The sequence below is a fragment of the Vombatus ursinus genome, unplaced genomic scaffold, assembly GCF_900497805.2.
Source record: "Vombatus ursinus unplaced genomic scaffold, bare-nosed wombat genome assembly UNPS02009062.1, whole genome shotgun sequence".
Lineage (NCBI taxonomy): Eukaryota > Metazoa > Chordata > Mammalia > Diprotodontia > Vombatidae > Vombatus > Vombatus ursinus.
In genome coordinates, this window is record NW_020948840.1 from 22,628,879 (window position 1) to 22,649,871 (window position 20,993).

Below are 20,993 nucleotides of genomic sequence, written 5' to 3' on the forward strand. Positions count from 1 at the left end.
CAGATGCTGGGTCCTAGGAGGCTCTCGTGTGGGCGGGATGCCATTATAGGGGATAGGAGGGACAGTGGAAGTCTAGGGAAGTGGAAACAGGTTTCTGAATTTTTCTCTTTTGCTCCTACTGTGACACCAGGAGGAAAAATCAGATAAGGAGCGCTGGCAGCATCTTGCAGATCTGGCTGACTTTGCTCTGGCCATGAAGGACACTCTCACTAACATCAATAACCAGTCTTTCAACAATTTCATGCTTCGTATAGGTAAGTACTGGGGCTCAAATGCCACAGGTTAAGACTGTCTTAGCGGGGCCCTTCGTGCTGCTGGGGGCTCTGAGTTACACAGTGGCATCATGTTCAAAGAAGAGAAAGAATGGTGGTGAAGCTGCCATTTTGAGATGGGCCACGAGAGGAGGGGGAGCCAGTTGCAGAAGAGGGATCAAAATTAAAACAAGCCCTCTTTCCCACTGAACTCCTTGGGGAGAATATATTTCATTACTCTTGTCTTCAAGTCAAATTTTTTTCTTTTAAAATGTTTTATTGATGTATTCATTTTTTTTTAAACATCACTGTCCCTTCCCAATGATGCTTCTTCCCTAATGCAATTAAATCTTCCCTTGTAACAAATAACTACAGTCAAAGCAAATAAATTCAATGGTCATGTCTGAAAATGTATGCCTCATTCTGCCTGACAAGCAGTAGGTAAGCTTGATCATCAGTCCTCCAGAGTCACACATGGTCACACATGAATTATTAGAGGCAGCTGGTAGCATAGTGGATATCACTGGGCTTGGTGTCCAGAATACCTGAGTTCAGACATGACCTCTGCCATGTCCTAGCTAAGTGACCCCGGGCAAGTCACTTAACCCCTCTTTGCCTGTTTCCTCAACTGTAAGATGGGGATAATCCATAACAATACCTACCTTGCAGGGTTGTTGTGAGGATCAAATGAGATATTTGTAAAAGACCGTTAGCACAGTGCCTGGTACATGGTAGGTGCTAGAGAAATGTTTATTCCCTTTCCACTCCCTCTAATAGATTTCTGAAATATTTCACTGTTGTTTGCTTATACACTATTGTGTTCATTATCTCAGTTGTTCTCCTGATTCTGCTTACTTCATTCAGCATCAGTTCACACAAGTCTTCCCAAGTTTCTCTGAATTCCAAGTCAATTTCCACAGCTGCCTAAGGCCCACAACTGGTTCAGTCCTGCCTGGCCCTCTGAGGCAGCTTGCCAGAGGAGGTGTCAATTCTTATTATAGATAGCCAGGTCTGAAAGGTGATGGCTTGAAGGGCAATTGGGATCGTGTTTGCTGAGCACTGTGCTGGGTCACAGAGGGGAGGAAATGGAGTGGGGAGCACTGAAAGTGTGACATGTTCCCTGTTCTCCAGGACCTTACAGGGGAGGCAAGAATGACACCACAAATACATAAAAATATTAAAAAATAGAGAATACAACATATGACAGCACAGGATTGCAGGTTAAATTATGGTACAGATTCTTAGAGCTGGAGGAGTCCAGAGAAGTCTGGTGAATTGATAGCTCCATTATGGAGGGCCTTGAGGTATGCACAGGGAAGGAGGAAGGGGGGTTATGGTAGAGAAAACAATAGAGGCAAAGATACTGATAGGAGCGAGGCATGTTTGGAGGGCTCATGAGCAAATCAGCCTGACAGAGCAGGGGGTCTGTATTGGGTAGTGGTGCTCAATAAGGTTGGATAGATGAAGTGGGGCCAGTCTATAGAAAATCTTTGAAGCCAGACAGTAAAGTTTAGACAAGAATGGAGTGGAAATGGGGAGCCACTGTAGGTTCTTAAGCAGAAAACAATATTTAAGGAAGATTCATATAACTATGGTACGGAATGGATTGGACAGAATGGGGTACAAGGAGGTCAGTGAAAATGACTATAGTATAGCATGTGGTACCCTATAGGTAAAGGAGAAGAGTGGGTTAAGGGGAGGGTAATCAGTTTTGTTTGCAGAGAAGTGAAAGGAAGCCTACCAGAATTAACAAAAATCATTCCTTCCTTTAAGGAAGAATGATCAATGGAATTGTAGCAACAGAAGCCAGACAGTAGAGTGAAGGAGGAAACAAGTAGAAAGGAAATGAAGACAACAGATGACATGTTTGAGAAAGGAAAGATGGTGGGGACATTTATTCTGAGAGTTGTTTTCTTTTTTAAGGACACCTAGGAAACCTAGCCGTGTTTGATGGCAAGGGGAATCCAGCAATCAGTCAATAAGCATTTATTAAGTACCTGCTATGTGTGCTGGCAATATGAAGACCAAAATGAAACAGTTCCTGACCTCAAGTCTATGAGAAAATTACAAAATCCTCAGTGAAATGCATAGCAATGGAAAACAGATTTTTCTAGCATACATAGTTGGTTCAAAGTGTCTAAAAAAAAATGCAGCCTATGTTACAAAACTGATTGAGTTAGTTTGTCAATATGTGTGTCTAAGGCAGATATTGAGGATGGGCAGTGAATGGGATCTAGAACTGAGGAACATTTGGGAAACTAGTGCTTTCAAAGATTCTAAGATGCCTGATGCTCAAAAACCTATCTCTTCAACACTAATGTCTTCTCATAGATGCAATATAGCTGATAATCAGAAAAGCCCCACAAGAATTTAAGTTACAAATTATAAATTTGTAAAAAAAAAAAAAAAAAAAAAAAAGAATTTAAGTTACAAATAACCCGAAGGGTAACTGATAAAAATGCATAGTATATAGAAGCAGGCTTCATATTGCCATTGACTACTCATGTGGTCGTTAGATGTCTGAGTGACCAGAAGAGGCTGGTCTTCTCTCAAGAATGAGAGGAGGAACACTGGCATCCCTAATAATAAAAGAATTAAAAGGCCTCCAGGATAATGGGTAGATTCTCCAGGAATAACATGAATTGGGATGAAATGACCTGTCTGGGGTGGGGGATGTAGAAGAGTGGGGAAGGAAGCCTTACCATCAGTGGAGGGAACACTTAAGTTATGAAATCATGGACCTCCAAAAGCAAGAGGTTTTAAGATAGCATGCTCTCTCTCTGTGTATATGTATATGCATGTGTGTGTGTATGTATATACATATATAATATATACATATATATATAAACACATATCTACATATTATTTATTTAGCTTGTAAGCTCCTTGAGGGTAGGAACTGTTTTTGCCTTTTTTTTGTATCCCCAACACTTAGCACATGCTTGCCACATACTATCTTCAAATACTTGTGTAATTCCATATCCCCCTCTTCCTCCCATGGTGCAGGGATAAAGAAAGCAGACAGTGCAACAGAAAAGGAACCAGTGGAGATGGAGAGATTTAAAATATCACAGAGGGGGTAGGAGTGAGAATGAAGTGCCATTGGAGTAGGGAAGGGATGAAGATCAGGGCACAGGTGAAGGGGTTGTTTTCAGATAGCAATGGTGGGTATAAAGTTAGGAAGGGAGGAACCTTTTCCTCTGAAACAGGAAAGATGAGAGCACAGTATCAAAACAGAAACTTTTGGGCAATGGTAAGAGTAGATAATACATGTCCAAGAGACACGGCTTCCATTTTTTCAGGGCATTAACCAATCAGTACACTCTTCCTGATTAAGTGCCAATTATGTGACACTGCGGATACAAGTATAAAAAAATAGAACAGTATTTCCTGGATGAGGCAAGAAGGACATATATACAAAGTAATAGAAATATAAGGTGGTTAGGGAGGGAGGGGCGGACGCTGGCAATTGGGGAAATCCTGAAAGGCATCATGCAGATACATGGTGCTTAAAGCTTCTTATAGCAAGAGAGGGAGATAGAAGGAAGAAGGGAGTGCATTCCAGAAATGTGGACAGTACAGTGCAAAAGCATGGAGACAAGAGATGAAGGGGGTGTGTGAGGAAAAGAGGCCAGTCTGGCTGGATCTCTGAGGGATGGTAGGAAATGGCCAACGAGGCTAGAAAGGTAAACAGGAGCCAGGTGGTGTAGGGTTTTAAAAGCTAAGTTGGGGATTAGACCCATTATCATAAGAAAGGCATTATGTAAACCTTAAATCACTATGTAAATGTGAGCAATTTACAACAGGTAATGCTGAACCTTTCATATTTCTTCTACTTTTTTCACAGGTATGAACAAAGGAGGAGTACTGGCTGGGGTCATAGGAGCCCGAAAACCACACTATGACATTTGGGGGAATACTGTCAATGTGGCCAGTAGGATGGAGTCAACAGGTGTCATGGGCAACATCCAGGTATGTGTCCCAAGGGTTCAGGTATCAGAGTTACAGAAACCCGCGGCCAGGGAAGCCAGCTCACTCATACCAGACCAAGCTATTTTGCCAGCCCAGCATTCATTCCCCTGCATTCACTCCAGACCCGAGTGGCTATAGGGTTGCCATGATCAGAGCCTTTCCTTTTAGATACCATTTAATTAGCAGAGGAGGCTAGAGACCTCGATCCAGGTCTTCTGTGAGAAGCCCCTGCCTTCTTGCAGCTCCCCTCCACCAATAACATCTGGATCCAGGTGAAATCAGCATGGCACATTGGAATGAGTAAAGAATTTGGAGTTAAGAGGATCTAGGTTTGAATCTGGGCCCAGCCACTTACTGTATCACTCTTTGACCTTTAAATTCTTCATCTGCAAAATTAGGGGGTTGAACTAAATTGGACCTAAGGTACTTTCCATCTCATAATCAAGAGCAACTTTGAAGGAAGATGTCACAGGGAGGGTGGGGTAAGAGGTTGTGCACAGATGAAGAATCTGAGGACTAGAGAGGTTGACTTACCAAAGTCACGTAGGTGTAAGTGGTAGAATAGCCTTTGTTCTTGTCTCATCAGCTAATTCTGGAGTCCCTTGTTGTCCAGCACAAACAGCTTCAATCTAGGTTCATTTTCCTACCCCATACACTTTCCTATGTACCATTCCTCCTTGTCTAGGTGGTGGAGGATACACAGACCATCCTACGGGAATACGGTTTCCGCTTTGTGAGACGTGGTCCCATCTTTGTCAAAGGAAAGGGTGAGCTGCTGACATTCTTCCTGAAGGGACGGGATAAGCCAGCCCCGTTCCCTAATGGCTCCTCTGTCACCCTACCCCACCAGGTAGTGGACAACTCCTGAGTGGCTCCCACCCAGCCAGAGATGGGAGGAGCAGTTCCTGAAATCAGAGCACTACTTTGTGAAAGACAAATGACTAAGTCTTGACATTCTGAAATTACCAAATGGATTCCCACATAGACTTTAGATACAGCCTCTCCCTGCTTCTCCTTTGTTCTGGGAGTGTGAGCTCAGCGGGTACCTGCAATCACCCCTCAGTGTGCTTACAGCTTCTCCTTCAAAGTAAGGAGAAGTAGTCCTGGAATGACCTTTCCAGAACCCTAGCACTCCCCTCCCTGCGCTTCTCCCCTCCCCACTAGCCAAGAGAGGCCAAAGCCACTGTGAGCAGAGCATTTGTATCAGGGACTGAGCAAAAGTCTTTGCTACTGGGCCGGCCACCCAGATCTGATGGGGGTCTGCACAGACCAGAGGGATTGAGGCTTTGTATGTTACGGAGTTCCAGAGAGGGTCCAGTTTGTTTTCCTGCAGTCTGAGAGGAATAAACAGACCAGTCCCGATTGATCTGTTCATCATAATGGCATTCCTAGACATCCCTGCCACCTTAGTCTTGAGATCAGGAAGAGTGAGTGCAATATTTCCTTTTACTTGGGGGAGGGGAAAAATTTATTTCCGAAAGAAAGAAAAGAGATTATATATAAACAGATTCTTCTACATTTATATTTTTAACTGTTTCTGTTAATTAATAGTTTCTTTCCAATACTGCCTTGCCTTTTGAGCTCTTGCTAGTCACCTTGCATAGCTTTAAAAGAGAATTTACAGGTGATAAAGAACAAGACTGTTTTAATAAAATGTTTATCCAACTCCAAGTGTGGTTATTGTGAGGTTTCTAACCCCATTTTCTTTCTGAGTGCCAGTAAACAGGGCTTCACATACTCAGACAAAACATCCCTGGGAGCTGGAATCTGGAGCCATGGACAAGAACCTAACTTTTAATCACTGGTCAGTCTTCTTCAGTATTAGGATTTGGGCTAGGAAAGCTCAAAGAATGGCCATATCATGCTGCTTAATCTTTTTCTTTCCCTCATTAACCAATGATTAACACCTAACCAGATGTGACAACCTTCAAGGAAGGAACATATCTTACAATCAGTTCCTAGTTATCCACACTGAGCTTCAACTGCCTATAACACAGATAATATAAAACTCTTAATTAGACTTTAGCGCATACTTCCGTACCCAGAAATGAGACTAACATTTCAGAATTCACATGCAGTGGAAAGAACTCAGAACTAGGAGCCATGAGATCTGGACAAGACAGACCAGACAGCCTGAATCTAAAATTGCTGAAGCAAATACAATTCAGACAGAGAGAGAGCTACATCAGGAGGCCATGTGTGTGCTATAGGGCTATGCACATGAAGTTTTAAACAAATTTTGTGCCCAAGGAAAGCTCCAACATAACATATACTTTCAATAATTCCTAAGTCAGACTCTGTAAGGAAGAATCAGGGGCTGTCATTTCCTAATTTCAGTAGTTAATTCATTGTTGATGTAAATTCTAGAACCTGAAGCCAGGCTGGATTAGTCTGGATTCAATTCTTTAGGATCTAACATTGCCACTTGTAGGTAAGCTCAGGTGTCATCATCCTTCATTAATGATGGCTGGAGCTACTTGTGTTGATATCTGGGTTATGCTGGGAGATGAATTGAAACAGTGGGGTCCAGCCAAGTGGTCACAATGGAAATCTATACCTATGGACCTGGGGCTTTTTTGGAAGGGTAAGGAGAGCCAGGTTTTCTTGGGGAAGTAAGGACTAAGACAAGGATTCAAGGTTCATGGACAGATGGGTAAAGAAGGATGAAGATCTTGGCAGTATTTTTTTTGAGGTGGATTGGGAGGATCTGTGGGTACAGATGGCTGAAATATCAGAGTGGGTATGATTAGGCTGGAACAGACCCTAGTTATTCTCTACCACTTGGGTTTCTCACAGATGGACTGAGTGCTCTAGTAAGATAGTATTTGATCTACTTATTCCACATAATCTCTAATTGAACACAACCAAAACAAGGTATTTGCTTAGGTTACATTGGTTTATGTTATGGATGAACATACATACGTAGTTTTATCATCTCAATTTCATTTTCAAAAGCCATTTTGTTCATCTTCATAAGAAAATGAGATACTGTCAGCTAAAGCTTCTGTGAGTTACTGGCAGCAGTGCTTGGTTCAGTGAAATTTTGCCATCTCCTCTGTCTCCACCAGAATACTCCTCAATGCTTTGTTTCATTTGCTGATATAAAACAAATATCATCAGGCCCAAAAAGCATTCAGCAAACCATTCTATGTAAGAGGATGGAACTGCTCAAGCACTGGCCAAGGCAGCTTAACCTCAAAGGTCAATATCTAAAGGCTCATAGACTTGTCCCCAGTAAGTCACATGAAAAGGTGGGTGTGGCCATTCATATGCACAGGAAAATCTGGGCTGGGGAAAGGGTCGAGTCTGAGCCTGAGTCCATCAAACAGTTGTCATTTCCAAAGGGTTGGTTGCAATATTGTGCTCTGGCTCATTCCTGAAGTGTTTTCCAAGGAACAGGTTCATCTGCTTCAGGGTACACTAGTTCTCTCTTACTCTCAAAAAAGACTCAAACACCTTATAAAGGGCATTTTTATAGAATAAAGGCTCATGGGCTGCTCGCTGGTCCTCCCACGAGGCAGGCGTTGCTCCTGTCCCTGAAGAGGAAACATTCTGTCCATCAGTCTGGTTTGGTACAAACAATGACTCCTCCAGGGAAGCCTCCCTCCTGGCCCTGGTCATTCTTAGCACCATAAACAAATACAAGTGTTGACAGCTCCAGGAGCTCTCCCAAGGTCATTCATTTAAGACAAGGTAATCACAGGTAAGGACTTGGCCCATTCAAGTCTAAGCTTTATGAAAGATGCAGAATTTCAGCCTCAGGTTTTATCTTCTTGTTCCTTGTTTTTCCTTTCATGTTCCTGGGAGGCAGTGTGGTACAGTGGGTAGCAAGCCAGCCTTGAAGGCAGGAAGACCTGGGTTTCACAGCTCACCTCTGACATATATGGACTGTGTGACTTTTGAGCAAGGCACTAAACCTCTCAGCGCCCTCTTGGCAACTCTCTAAGACCTGAAGAAGGTGCCAAGCTGCACTGGATGGAGGAGTTTTGACACCAAGGGATTCCCTAGCCCGATGAAATCTCATGTCTGGTGCTATGCCCTATTGCTCTCCTTGTGATGACTGCTTAGGTTGTATCAACCAGAAGAACAGAGCTGTCCTTGCCCAGAGGAGCAGCAGGGCAGAGCCCTTCCAAGCAGTGTAGTACAGAGAAAAAATACAAATGCTGGAGTCAGGTGACCTGGGTTCAAATCCCATCTGAGTGTTCTCATCTGTAAAATGTGGAGGTTGGACCAGATAATCTTTTAGTTCTAGGCCAGGGAACTTGTTGGTTCTATTCCACAAAAGCGTCCATGTTTTAAATGATTGCACACTTTCTCATGATTGTCTTGGTTTACCAGACAAGGAGGGACAAGAGCACTGACAAAATTCAGGTAGCAAAGAAAGGAAGAACTATGTCTTCCCTTTAGGAAGGGGAGGAAAAAAAATCAATAAACCTGGTGAAAATCTGAGTTCCTGCCCAGCCCTGGAGCCGTTTGTGCCCAAAGGAAACTGGTTCCAAAGTCTGGCTGATACATTTATATACTCGGCTTGTTTAACTTGACCAAATTATGTTAAATATGATTACAGCACAAGGAAACTTTCTCTCCACAAAGATATAGGGTCCTTCCTCTTACCTTGGTACGTAATTGTGACATTGGTGGGAAGAGTTGTTGTGAGGTCCTGGTACACAAGCCTGGCACAAAAAGGGAAAGATTTTCCACTGGGGTCCGTGGTGTATGTGAATGACAGCAAAGTGCACAGTGAGTTTCTCTGCAAGGGCCTGGCCAGAAAAGCTGAAAAGCCACACTAAAGGTAACAGAGTTTAAAACAAACACACCAAAAAATACCATGATTATTATCACTGTAATTGGAATAACTCATGATGCTTTGAAAATACAAACACTTGGAGGTATCAGTATCTTCAGAAAGACACTCATGCTGGATGAATGGAGGGATGGCCAGACATTCAACAGTGAATTTAAAAAGATGTTGTAATCCCAAAGCAGCTTGGGAAACACTTCATTAATGTAATTCACTTATTCTACACTACCAGCTCATTCTCTATCTATCTCTACGTAATCCTAATTTTCTACTCCTAGAAACAGAACACAATGGAAGAAGGCCTAATCATTTTTAAAGTAAGTAAATTACAAAAGAAAGTTATTATTTTCCTTCTCAAAAGTACAAAAATCATTTTCTCCATTTCTGTGTACAGACAAGATGAAGAATAGGAAAGTTCAATGGTAAAAATCTAAGAATATTTTTAGTCTACTCCTGGAATAGCATCCCTGTGCCAATATGAAATTTAGCTATCTTCAGTGGGAAAAGAAATGTGATTCTATGGACCAAGAAATAGGTGGAAAAAAATCAGGCCGAAGACTTCAAGAATCTACAGTTTCATTGAGGCAGACACTATAGAGGTATCCAAATTACTAGGGACAAGCTATAATTTCAATATGGCTACATTTTTTTGACAAGGATCATGCATGTATGTTTCTACTGAAACTAGTCTGACTAGTTTTTTTCCCTGACCAGATTAAGCTGCATTGAGCTAGTTTCCCTACTTTTAGTTAGTTCTCTGTCAGCTGCGTGATGGATTTTGTGTAATGTATGTGTTTTTTTGTGTTGTTAATTCTATAGTTTTTAAGAATAGATATTCCTCCAAGGAAATGTGCAAAAAATTGTAGCTCCTAAAGAGCATTCTTCAGTTACTGTTAGAGATGTTGGTGTGATGAAGTCAAGTGGTTCGAGGATAATTCAAGTCCAGAGTGAAACAGTATTGAAGAACAAAGGAAAGTGTTATTAAAAATGAAAAAAACAATGTCAAGAACTGAAATTATTGCTTCAAAACATCTAAATTAATTATGACCTTCTGAGCTGTAGTTATGATTCTTCTACAGTGTGATGTAAGCTTCTTAAAGTTGGAAGAACATCTAGAATACCAGTTAAAAAAAAACTCCAGAATGCTTTTAAGTGATTGCTAGGAATATAAAACACTAGTTATGGGCATGACAATATAAAGACTAGCATCCTAAAGATGGGAAAAAGGTAATTTTACCTGATAAAAAGACCAGAGCTCAACGGAAAAAGGTAATTTTCAATGATGCAACTCACTTTTCATTTAAGGCTATAGAAAAACCATTGTCAAAAGTGCAAGTGAACCTGTAAGACCTAGGCATCTTTGAACTGGAAAATGTCCACCCAAAAAAATGTTTTGGGGATTTTTTTCTTCCAGAAGTCTTGGCTCCACTAAGTGAATGCTTAATTCTGATAAATGCTTTGAGGCACTGGGCAGAATTGTTCCAAAATTATAGAAATTTCCAAATGAAGATGGAATATTGCATCATGAACCACACACCATGAAAGGCTAGGAATTTACTAAGAGATAAGATAAATATGTTTCAGGGGCCTGGGATCTCACTTGATTTAAACCCCACCAAAAACTTAGAGGCAATAATCAAGGTTAGATCTAGACAAATGGACCAATGACCAAACGTACACTTAGGAATAGATATTAAAGTCTTGCGAACCCAAAACCAAATCAGGTAAAACAAGTCATTGAAGCCAAAGAGGCATGTTGCAAATTAAGTTTATTTTAAAGTAGTAAAAATTAATAAATTGAATTATTTTGCTTTGTCCCTTGTAATTCACTACAGAAGCAGTAGAGGTTGCAGAGAGGCATATTTAAGCCTGACATAAGGAAAACCTTCTAAACAATTAGAGCTAGCCAGAAGGGCCACCTTGGTAGGTGGTAAACTCTGCTTTACTGGAAATCCTCCAGCAAAGATTGGATGACTATTCCTTGGGGATGTTATATTATAGAATACGTTCTTATTCAGCTATAGGTCGAGCCAGTTAGTTTCTGAGATCCCTTTGAATTCTAAGATTTTGTAAAATCACAGCTTAATGAGAATGTATAAGCCAAGGTGACATCGGGGAGCAAATGGGTTGGAAAGGTTTTAATAAATTTAATGATTTCTGTTCTGCCTTTCACCCGATCCCACGTTGGGCTATATGTCTGTCACTGTACTAGCCAGGGGGCCGACAGGGTGAGGAATATTTTGGCTGCGGCACCCCCAAAGACCCCCCAACAAACCACAAAGGAGGCACAGTCTATATCCATGGAGCTATTGAAGTTGTATTGTCCTTGGGTAAGAACTCAACAGGGCTCAGTTTCCTCATCTATAAAATAAAGAAGGTGGATTTGATGCCCTCTAAGTCTAAGATCCTATATTTCCCTGAGTTTTCTTTTCTCATGATTTAACATTCCTTATTCCTTCAACTGATTTCATTTGACGTAGACTCAAGGTCCTTCACCCTTTTGGTTGCCTTTTAATTTGTTCATACCCTTGTTAAACTACTATACACAGAATAGAATACTACAAAACATTGGTTTGGTCAGGGCAGATATACAATAGAACTATTACTTCCTTATTCTCAGAAGCCAGGCCTCTCTTAATTTAGTCCAATACTGCACTAGCTGATTTGGACCCCACTTTTCTGTTGACACACTAAGCTTGCAGTTACTAAACTCCCAGATCTTTTTCAGAGAAACATGATTCCTCCATTTTGTACTTGTGAAGTCTCTTTTTTCAACTCAAGTGCAAGACTTTTCCATTTATCCTTCTTAACTTTCATATGATTTGAGTCAGCCTAACGTTTGTCTAACCCATTAGGATCTTTTTGGATCCTAACCCAAACATCTAATTCTCCCACCTTGTTTTGTGCCATCTGCAAACCTAGTGAGTATTTTCCCTCCTCCCTTCAATTACTCCAAGTCATTAATAAAAATGTTAAACAGCAGTACAGGGCCACTTATAGCTCCCTCCCTAGGGCAAAACTACTAGAGATCTCATTCCAAGATGACACAGAACCATTCATGACTACTCTGTGGTTCTAGCTATTCAACTAATTCCAGACCTACCTAGGTATACTATTGTTTGGGAAGAAGAGGGAGAGGAGGGGAGGGAATATGCATTTATATAGTGCCAGGTACTGTGCTAAGCCCTTTAGAACTTATCCCATTTGATCCCTACAACAACCCTGTGAGGTATAGGTACTGTTGTTACTCTCATTTTGCAGTTGAGAAAACTGAGCAAACAGAAGTGAAGTAACTTGCTATAGGTCTTACAGCTAGTCGAGGTCTGAGGCCAGATTTCAACTCAGGTCTTTCTGATTCCAGGCCCAGGTTTGTACCACACCTCCTCTGCTCATTTACATTAGTCTCATGGAAGACTTCATCAGATGCTTTCCTGAAACCTCAGTAAATTGTATCTACAGCAGTCCCGTTCTATAAGTAACCCTGTCAAAAAGGAGAATTAGATTTGTCTAATAGTACCTCTTTTTGGTAAAGTCATTCTGGTTCTCTGCAATTACCACTTCTTTTTCCTGATATTCACTAATCATTCCTTTCATAAAACTTTTTAGAGTTTTGCCAAGAAGCAAAGCTAAGCTGACTGGCCTAGAGCTTACAGACTCTATTCTCTTCCCCCTTTTCAGGAAATCCTAACATCTGCCCTTTCTCTTCTTTTCCATGCTCTTTTTGAAGATCACTGACAGGTATTCAACAATCATAATTGTCAGTTCTTTTGGTACCTTGGAATAGAAGTCTGTCTGGACCTGGTGACTTGACTTATCAATGGGAGGACCCTCTTACTATTCCTTTACTCATCTTAGGTATCCACTCCCTAGTAATGATTTTTTCCCCGTCCTTTCTAGTCCAAAGAGTACATATTGTCCTTGGCAGAGAAAACAAAATGACTTAAATAGTTTTGCTTTCTTTCCATTATCTACCACAATTAATTATTCTATCTACCTTAAAAGCTTGTAGTCTTTGGCTTTGAGGAATTCAAGGTCACCTTCAAACCACAAGGAAAAATCAAGTATGACTTTTGACAAACCAACTCCCCTAATAAATCCCAAAGGAGAAATATGTAGAGAAATGCTTCCTTAACACCAAGAATTCCTGTTCACAGGATTGGCTCATTTTCTCAAGCAAATTGAGACCTACTAATAATACAGGAAATATAGAGATCTCACTTTCTAATTTTGGCTCTCCTGGGCTCACAAAACAGGTCATATACAACTTTGGCTCCAGGATACACATACCTGAAGTTGATCTGCCTGGTATTTTCTTCCAGAATATGCATTTAGGTGTTCGCTGAGACTATACACGAAGTGTTGAAAATTAGTCTCCAAGTATTTTGCAGCTATCTGCTCCAGGGGAATGAAGACTGGAACTGAATGGCGATGTATTGTAAGTGGTTTCTTGATGATAAGATCCACATAATAGGAATCCAAGATGTTTCCCTCAAAAGCAGTGCTGAAGCAGATACAGACCCCTTTTGTGGTCAATTTGCCACTGAGCCCTGAGATGAAGGATGAGATGAGATCTCTCAGTAGACATTATGGGTTCTTACTCCTGCCTTTTGATTCTGTTTCAACTATATCCAAATGAGGACTCAAAATCAAGAGAAGACCTGCAGAGGAAGAATAACCCAGACTATTCCTAAAGACCAAAGTCAATGTGAAAACAGGAATATTTGTAACCTTTCTGCCTCTGAGGAATACAAAATACTCCACATGTGAATTTTTCTATGTCCTCCTTGTGACTCAGAAAAGAGACAGAATGTCCATGTTATAGAGTAAACTGAAACCTGGAGACAAAAAACTTATTCAATGAAATATACTAAGTCAAAATTAGAGCAGGGCTGGGTATATCATGAATAAACTAAATGACAGAATGATTACATGAACAAAGAGGCTGACATATTTTAATGGGTAACCTAACCATCAGGAGCGACAAAGCGGCCCATAGATATCCCATTAGTTGCAGGCACACGGCAGACACTCAAATCCTGATAAAATGCATTTAGGATTATAACAGTATAATCATAGCAATATTACCGCTAGAAAGGACTTCATAGGAAAACTAACCTAAACCCTGCCTTCTCTCTGCCTCAGCTATTTTTCCCTATTCTTATTTTTGAGGATGATGAAAAAGAAGCCCACCCAGGTGAAATGACTTGTCCAAGGTCACTGATCACAGACAGGGAGGGTATGTGCCAGGATAGGGGTAGGTGGGCCAATAAATACCCGTTAAATGGAATGCCTGAAAGAAAGCTTTCGCTTTCTCCAACTTCATTTCCAGATTCTCCTCACTGTTCTTCAATGGTTCGTAGGGTTCTAGGTTAGTGATGGGTATTCTGGCCTGCAAAATAGATTAATGTACTCATTCAAAAACTGCACAGTGCCTATTATGTGTTAGGCACAGTGGTGAGCGTTAAAGAGGATACAGAAAATAGACAATCCTTACCTTCTAGAAGTTTGGAACATAGCTAAAAAGACAACTCGAGTGATATTTTAGTGCCTACTCTGCACAAAGCACTGGAGATACAAAGATAACAAAAGTGGCTTCAAGAAGCTCACACTCGATGGGGGTGTGGGAGGATAACGTAAAGAGGTAAGCATAATACAAGGTGGTAATCAATTTTCACAGCATTTCATTTCATAGTACTTTATGGTTTGCAAAACACCTTACATATGAACTCATTTGATCCTCACGACATCCCTGTGAATTAGGTAATATAGGTATTATCCCTCTTTTAAAGATGAGGAAAGTGAGGCTCAGAAGTTAAATGAGTTACCCACAATCACACAACTACTACGGGTCAGAGGTAGGATATAAACCCAGGCCCCTGCTACCTCCCAAGTCTAGTCACCAAGCTATTGCTAAATCTCAGTCTGCTTTGCTGGATCCTCCTCCATCCAGATCACACCCTCTAACTGTGCCCCTCAGGGTTTGTCCTGGGCCATTTTCTCTTCTCCCTTTACACTACCTCATTTGGTGACGTCATCACTTCCCATGGATTTAATTACCACCTCCATGATGATGATTCTCAAATCTACCTACTCTGCCCTAACCTCTCTGCTGACCTCCAATGATGCCTCTCCAGCTGCCTTTCAGACATCTCCAATTGGATGTCCAGTAAATATCTTAAATTCAACATGTCCAAAACCAAATTCACTATCTTTCCCCTTAACCTCTCCCCTGTTCAACCTTCTCTGCTACTGCAAAGGGCAACACTATCTTCCCTCTTCCTCAGGCTCATGACCAAGAAGGCTTCCTGGACTCCTCACTATCTCACCCCTTACCTTCATTCCCATCCAAGCTGTTACCAGGGCCTGTAGAATTCACCTTGGCAACATCTCTCCAATATGCCCCCTTCTCTCCTCTCTGACACTGCCACCACTGTAGTACTGGCCCATATCATATCAGGCCTGGATTATTGCAGTAACCTGCTGGTGGGTCTCAAGTCTCTCCCTACTCTAGTCCGTCCTCTATTCAGTCACCAAAATGATTTTCCTATTTTGCAGGTCAGATCACGTCACCCTCCACTCCCCATAAACTACAGCGGCTCCCTCCTGTAAGAGCAAATACAAACTGTTCTGCTGGACCCATCATACATTTCCAGTCTAACACCTAGCTCCCCACCAAGTACTATTGGACTCAGTGACATTGTCTTCCTGGCTGTTCCACAAAAAAGACACTCCATCACCATCTTCCAGCTCAGGGCACAATCTCTGGCTGTTCCCTATGCCTGCAATGCTGTTCCTCCTCTGCTCCCACTATTGACCTTCCTGGCTTCCTTTAAATTCCAACTAAAATCCCATTGTCTACAGCACGGCTTTCCCTACCTTAATTCCTGGGCCCTTCCTCTTTTAATCATTTCCTATTTATTCTGTAAATTACTTGTTTGGACATATGTGTTTGTAGTCTCCCCTGTTAGATGGTGAACTCCTTGAGGGCAGGAACTGTGTTTTGCCTCTTTTTTTTGCATCTTCAGGGCTTAGGACAGTACATGGCTTATAGTAGGCACTTAAATTTTTATTGTGCTATAAAGGAAAGAGCCAGCAAACTATTCCACAAAAATCTGAAGATGGAAGAGAAAAAAGAGTGGGAAGATGGGGAAAAATAAATTTAATCAGAGAAAGCTTCATGGAATGGCTAAACCTTGAAGAAAAAAAAGGGGGGCATGTGGAAATATAGAAGTGAGGAATGAATACATTCCAGGTACTAGGGATGGCCTAGGAAACTCCATTCACCTGTAAAGAGTTCGGGTGCCTTTGATAACAAAATTAAAACAGCTTTTGTGCAGAACTCATCAAATACTTCATTAATGCTTAACAAGTGTCAGGCATACATAAAAGCTGCATGGGTGTGCTTCAGAATTTTCAGGCACCTAGTTTTTGAGTAGATAAAAACAATTTCATAAGCTTGCTTTTATACATATCAAAAATGCATCACTTACATAAGACAAGTCCTTAGTTTTTGATTACAGTATAAGATATAAAATCTATTCTATGAGACTCAAGATCCAGATCTGTAAATGAGGTTGAAGCTTTAATACCACTACTGGCACCCTGAATTCTTTTTTGGGGGGGGAGGGGGGGAAGGGAGGAATCTGCACCGGTGATTTCATTTTCCTGACACAGTAACTTTCATTTAATGCTGGTTGGCCCAAGCTCCACAACAACACAGTCTTGAGCACTGAGAAGCTCAGTAACTTGCTCAGGGTCACACAATCATGTGTCAAGAGGCAGGATGAACACTAGTTTTGCTTATTCCAAATCTGGCCCCACAGCTACTATGCCCACTTGCCTTCTTGTTTTTTAATGTCCTTCTCCCAAGAATAACTATTAAGTATTAAACTCTACTCACACTGGCTTCGTGTAGCTTCACTTTAGTCCTCAGTTCATCCCGAAGTTTTCTCAGTTTGCGGATCTTTGCTTCCAAGTCAGTTTCCGAATCCTGCAGTCCCTGGTGCTCGTCTTGTGGCTTGGCTGATCTCTGATCACGAGCCTCCAGTCTTTCCAGCTGATATAAAACACCTGTGAGTGAAAAGACTTTCAGAAAAAACAAAAACTAGTGTGAAAGTATTTTATTGCCCACCAGAATGCCTGGTTTCGCCAGCCTAATAACACCAGTGTTACCAAGTAACAATACACCTAAGAGATATGAAGGGATTGTGTCAAAAAAAATTAAGCGATTATTTTCAAAAAAAAATTTTCCTTTAAAAAAAAATGTGATCTTTAGAGTTGCTGCATTCTCACTTTTTTTAAACACCTAAAGGTTTTTCTCCCTCTATCAACAGAAGGTATCTGTCTGTCAGAGGATCTTGGTTCAAATTCTAATTCTGCCACTTCCTATGTGTGTAACCTTGGGCTAATCATTGAACATTTCCAGGTCTTAGTTTCTTCCTCTGGGGAAACGAGAGGGGTGGACTTGTTGACCTCTAAGCCCCTTCCAGCTCTAAATCTAAGATCTATATTTAATGGAAATCAATGTTGGACAATTTGGTTTATGAGCTTTTTCTGGAACAATTATTTCACTAAAATAAGGATTATATATGTGCCCTTTATCCTTGAAGAAATTTCTTATCCACTATTAAAAAAAATTATCTTTCAGGGCAGCTAAGTGCCACAGTAGATAGAGATAGAGATAGTAGATAGAGTACCAGCCTTGGAGTCAGGAGATCCTGAGTTCAAATCAGACCACAGACACTTGATACTTACTAGCTGCGTGACCCTGGGCAAGTCACTTAACCCCAATTGCCTAGCACAGGGGTAGGGAACCTTTGGCCTCAAGGCTACATGTGGCCCTCTGACTGAATCCAAACTTCACAGAATAAATCCCCTCAATCAATAGGCCAAACCCAAGGACCTAGAAGGCCCCATGTGGCCTCAAGGCCACAGGTTCCCAACCCCTGGGGAACAAAAAAAAAAAAAAGAAAAAAATTATCTTTCAATTTCAAAATAACTAAGTGATGCCCAGTTTTCATGAAGTTTTACTATACTCCTTCAGTTTTGAAGATGTTGTTACTCTCTTGCCAAAAGAGCATGCACTGAGAGTTACTTTTCCATGAATGGAGTGCATATCTATTCAATTCAAAAAGCATGTATTAAGTACCAATTACGCAAGATGCTCTAGTAGGTGCTTAGGCAACTGAGGCAGAAAGAAACTTACCCTCTAATGAAGAAAAACACGTAAGTAGATAAATACAAATGTATGTAAAATCACTTTTTTATGTGAGAGGGCACTAACGTAAGGGGAATCAAAAGAAAGCATCCAAGAACAACCGAAGTGAGGTGGGGAAACATTTCAGGGATTGGGTGGAGGGGAAAACAGTGTGCAAAGGCCTGAGCACAGAGGAAGGAGATGGAATGTCATTTTTAGAGGACAGTTAAGTAGGATACTTCAGATGGAATGTGGAATGCATGAAGAGTAATATAGAATCAACCTGGAAAATGGACAGGAATCAAATGGTGGAGGGCTTTAAATGCCAAATGGATGAGTTTATATTTTGTCCCAGAGAAAATAGGAAGACACTGAAGCTATCCAGATCAGACCTGTGCTTTAGTACTATCTACATGGCTGCAATGTAGAGGATGGAGCATAGTGGGGAAAGGCTGGATACAAGAATAATACCATAATGTTACTGCATAGTCCAGGTGAGAAGTGGTGAGGGCCTGAGTTAGGATGACTGTGGAGCACAAGCTGAGAGAGAGATGGATGGAAGAGACGCTGTACAAGAAGAACTGATACAATTTGGAAACTGCCTGGATAGAGAGGGAAAATGAGGAAAATTAGTGAGAGTGAAGAGTTGAGGATGACTCCTAGGTGGAGAACCTGGGTGACTGAAAGGATGGTGGAAATTGTAAGAAAAAAAGAAATTAGGAAGAGGGCTGAGTTTATGGAGAAAGAAAATGAGTTTTGTTTTGGAAAGGTTTAAGATGCCCAGGAAACATTAAAGTCAAGATGTCAAGCAAGCTACGCTCACAAAGAATGAGGCTGAAAATGGAGATTTGGAACTCATTTGCATACAGATAATTAAACTGCTGGAGCTGATGGAACACCACTTAGACCTCCAAAGTCTCTAACCCAGGCTCCTTGGTGACTGGAAGCTTTAGGTGCACAAACTAACTCATCTTTTAGGGGTGTGGACAATGGAATGGAACAAAGGCCAAGCTAAAATGCACAAAAACTTTTATTTACTAGCCACTCAGATACAGAATTATTATTATGATTATTGTTATTTTTCTCTGAGATGTACATCTGCAAAGCTTCTTAACCAGCTGTGATATCTGTAGTAGTATGAAGCAGTTTAATTAGTCTCATAACCAATAATGGAATAGAGAAACCACCTGGGTCAAGGAGCCATACATTACTTGGATATTAGGGAAGGTAAAGACTTGGAACCAAAACTCTAGTTCCAAAAATGCTGAACTGGGATCCATGAAGCATACATACTTAACAAAAGCCACAACGACATCTAAGCTAGACATTTTCAATAAAGAGCACATTTCACCAGAAGCAATAAGGAACATACACTGTCTACAAATATTTATGGAATAAAGAGGGAAAAGAAACCAGTACTGGACAGAAATGAGGGGGCCAATAACAAATGCACAACATGCCACAAGTGTTTTGCTTTTTTTTTTTGTTTCTGTTTTTTTTAAAGCATCAAGGAGTACTAAGACACAATGTTTGTGCTTTTAAAGCTTTTGGTCAACATTTGTGACCTCTCCAATGTCTGCTTAAGCTTCTAGCAATTAATATTCTGCTCCAAACATCAGGGGGAATGTATCACACATCAGCAACACAATTTTGAAACAGTGTTAGCTTTCACCTTGGGTCAGCACTTAATTGGGGGGATTCTTAAAACAGAGGAATGTAATTGAAAGGTTCATTTGATTGCACCCGGGCTTAGGATCTCACCTCTACCCCATACTAGTTCTATGGTCTCACTTTTAAAATGAGAGGATTAACCCAGATCCTCTCTACGGTCCTTTCGAGTTCTAATATCCTATAATCAAACTGGGCCCAGACCAAAACAGGATGAATGTCCTCCTCCAGACTCACCGTGTTTCTGGGAAGATGCCATCAGCTTTCCGAATCCCAAAGGTTGGTTTGTTCGTTTTGAAGATACCTAGAGTAGATGACAGTGAATGCTCCCCGAACTCCTTGCGGAGAAAAGGAAAGTAAGATAACATTCCTCCTTCAGGTACGGACAGGTACCCAGCTCATGTAAATTATCACCATACTGGCATTTAAATAGGACTTTAAGATTTACACAGCACTTTACAAACGCTATCTATTCATTTGAAGCTCACCACGACCTGGTGAGAAGCTGAAGGGTGGCAGGGGGATGGAGTACCAGATTCTGGAGCCCAAACTCCTGGGAGGCAGTGGGGTGTAGGGGATGGGGGGCTGGGCTTGAGGTCTGAAGCACCAGAGATCGAATCCCACCTCTGGGCGTTTACTGGCTTCGTGACCCGGGGCAAATCACGTAATCTCTATGAGCTTCGGTTTCCCCAGTGGTGAAATTGGGATAATAGGACCCCTAAATTACTGTGAGGATTAAAAGACAAAATGGGGGGAAAAAAAGCCATCTGCAAACCTTCAAGTGCCGTATGCAATTATTACAGGTATTGTTAGTCCCATCTTAGAAAGGAAGATCGGCGGGGATTCGCAAAGGTAACAAGGCAGTCAGTCGGTAAGGGTCAGAAGTAGGTTTTGAAGCTGGATCTTCGCTACTCCACACGCCCAGGCCTTTTTCCCCCCTATATGCCGCCTCTCAGGCTGATCCAGAAGCGCCGACGTCGTCTCGAAGCGGGTCTAGCTTCCTACGCCACCGGCTACGTCCCACTCCTCTCGGCTCTCAGAACCAAACGAACCGCTTTCCCGCCGACAGCAACTTCAAAACAGGCTCGATCCGTCCCGGCGTGCC

The 20,993-nt window shown here is 41.5% G+C and overlaps 2 protein-coding genes across 7 annotated transcripts in view; one reads left to right on the forward strand and one right to left on the reverse strand.

The window, feature by feature from the left end:
- Window positions 1-5,883, forward strand: part of ADCY3 (adenylate cyclase 3) — a 121,097-nt gene extending 115,214 nt beyond the window's left edge. For 2 of the 3 annotated variants that reach the window (XM_027850465.1, XM_027850466.1), the window contains exons 20-22: window positions 131-254; window positions 4,099-4,223; window positions 4,909-5,883. In XM_027850465.1, the coding sequence (XP_027706266.1) occupies window positions 131-254; window positions 4,099-4,223; window positions 4,909-5,091 (432 nt within the window). In that variant the 3' untranslated portion in view covers window positions 5,092-5,883. The remainder of the gene's footprint in view (window positions 1-130; window positions 255-4,098; window positions 4,224-4,908) is intronic. The other variant, XM_027850467.1, reaches the window with a different exon arrangement.
- Window positions 5,884-6,722: 839 nt separating this feature from the next.
- On the reverse strand, window positions 6,723-20,974 carry CENPO (centromere protein O). Of its 4 annotated transcripts, none has more exons than XM_027850560.1 (7): window positions 20,664-20,971; window positions 20,126-20,226; window positions 16,925-17,109; window positions 14,299-14,413; window positions 13,312-13,571; window positions 8,838-9,009; window positions 6,723-7,759 (listed from the first exon to the last, which is right to left on the reverse strand). In XM_027850560.1, exons 2-7 carry the CDS (start codon window positions 20,145-20,147, stop codon window positions 7,644-7,646), a joined length of 870 nt encoding a protein of 289 aa, XP_027706361.1. In that variant the 5' UTR covers window positions 20,148-20,226; window positions 20,664-20,971; the 3' UTR covers window positions 6,723-7,643. The 4 variants fall into 4 exon arrangements, with proteins under 4 accessions (XP_027706361.1, XP_027706360.1, XP_027706362.1 ...); XM_027850559.1 differs by having other exon boundaries at window positions 20,126-20,192; window positions 20,664-20,970; XM_027850561.1 differs by having other exon boundaries at window positions 6,725-7,759; window positions 16,925-17,094; window positions 20,126-20,192; window positions 20,664-20,967.
- Window positions 20,975-20,993: the final 19 nt, after the last annotated feature.

Coding starts and splice junctions, on each gene's coding strand:
- CENPO (XM_027850560.1), bottom strand. CDS start 20,147: ATGGCATCTTCCCAGAAACACG. Junction 14,414..16,924: donor TGAAGCTACACGAAGCCAGT/GTGAGTAGAGTT, acceptor TCTATTTTGCAG/GCCAGAATACCCATCACTAA. Junction 13,572..14,298: donor TCAGGCATTCCATTTAACGG/GTATTTATTGGC, acceptor CCTTCATCTCAG/GGCTCAGTGGCAAATTGACC.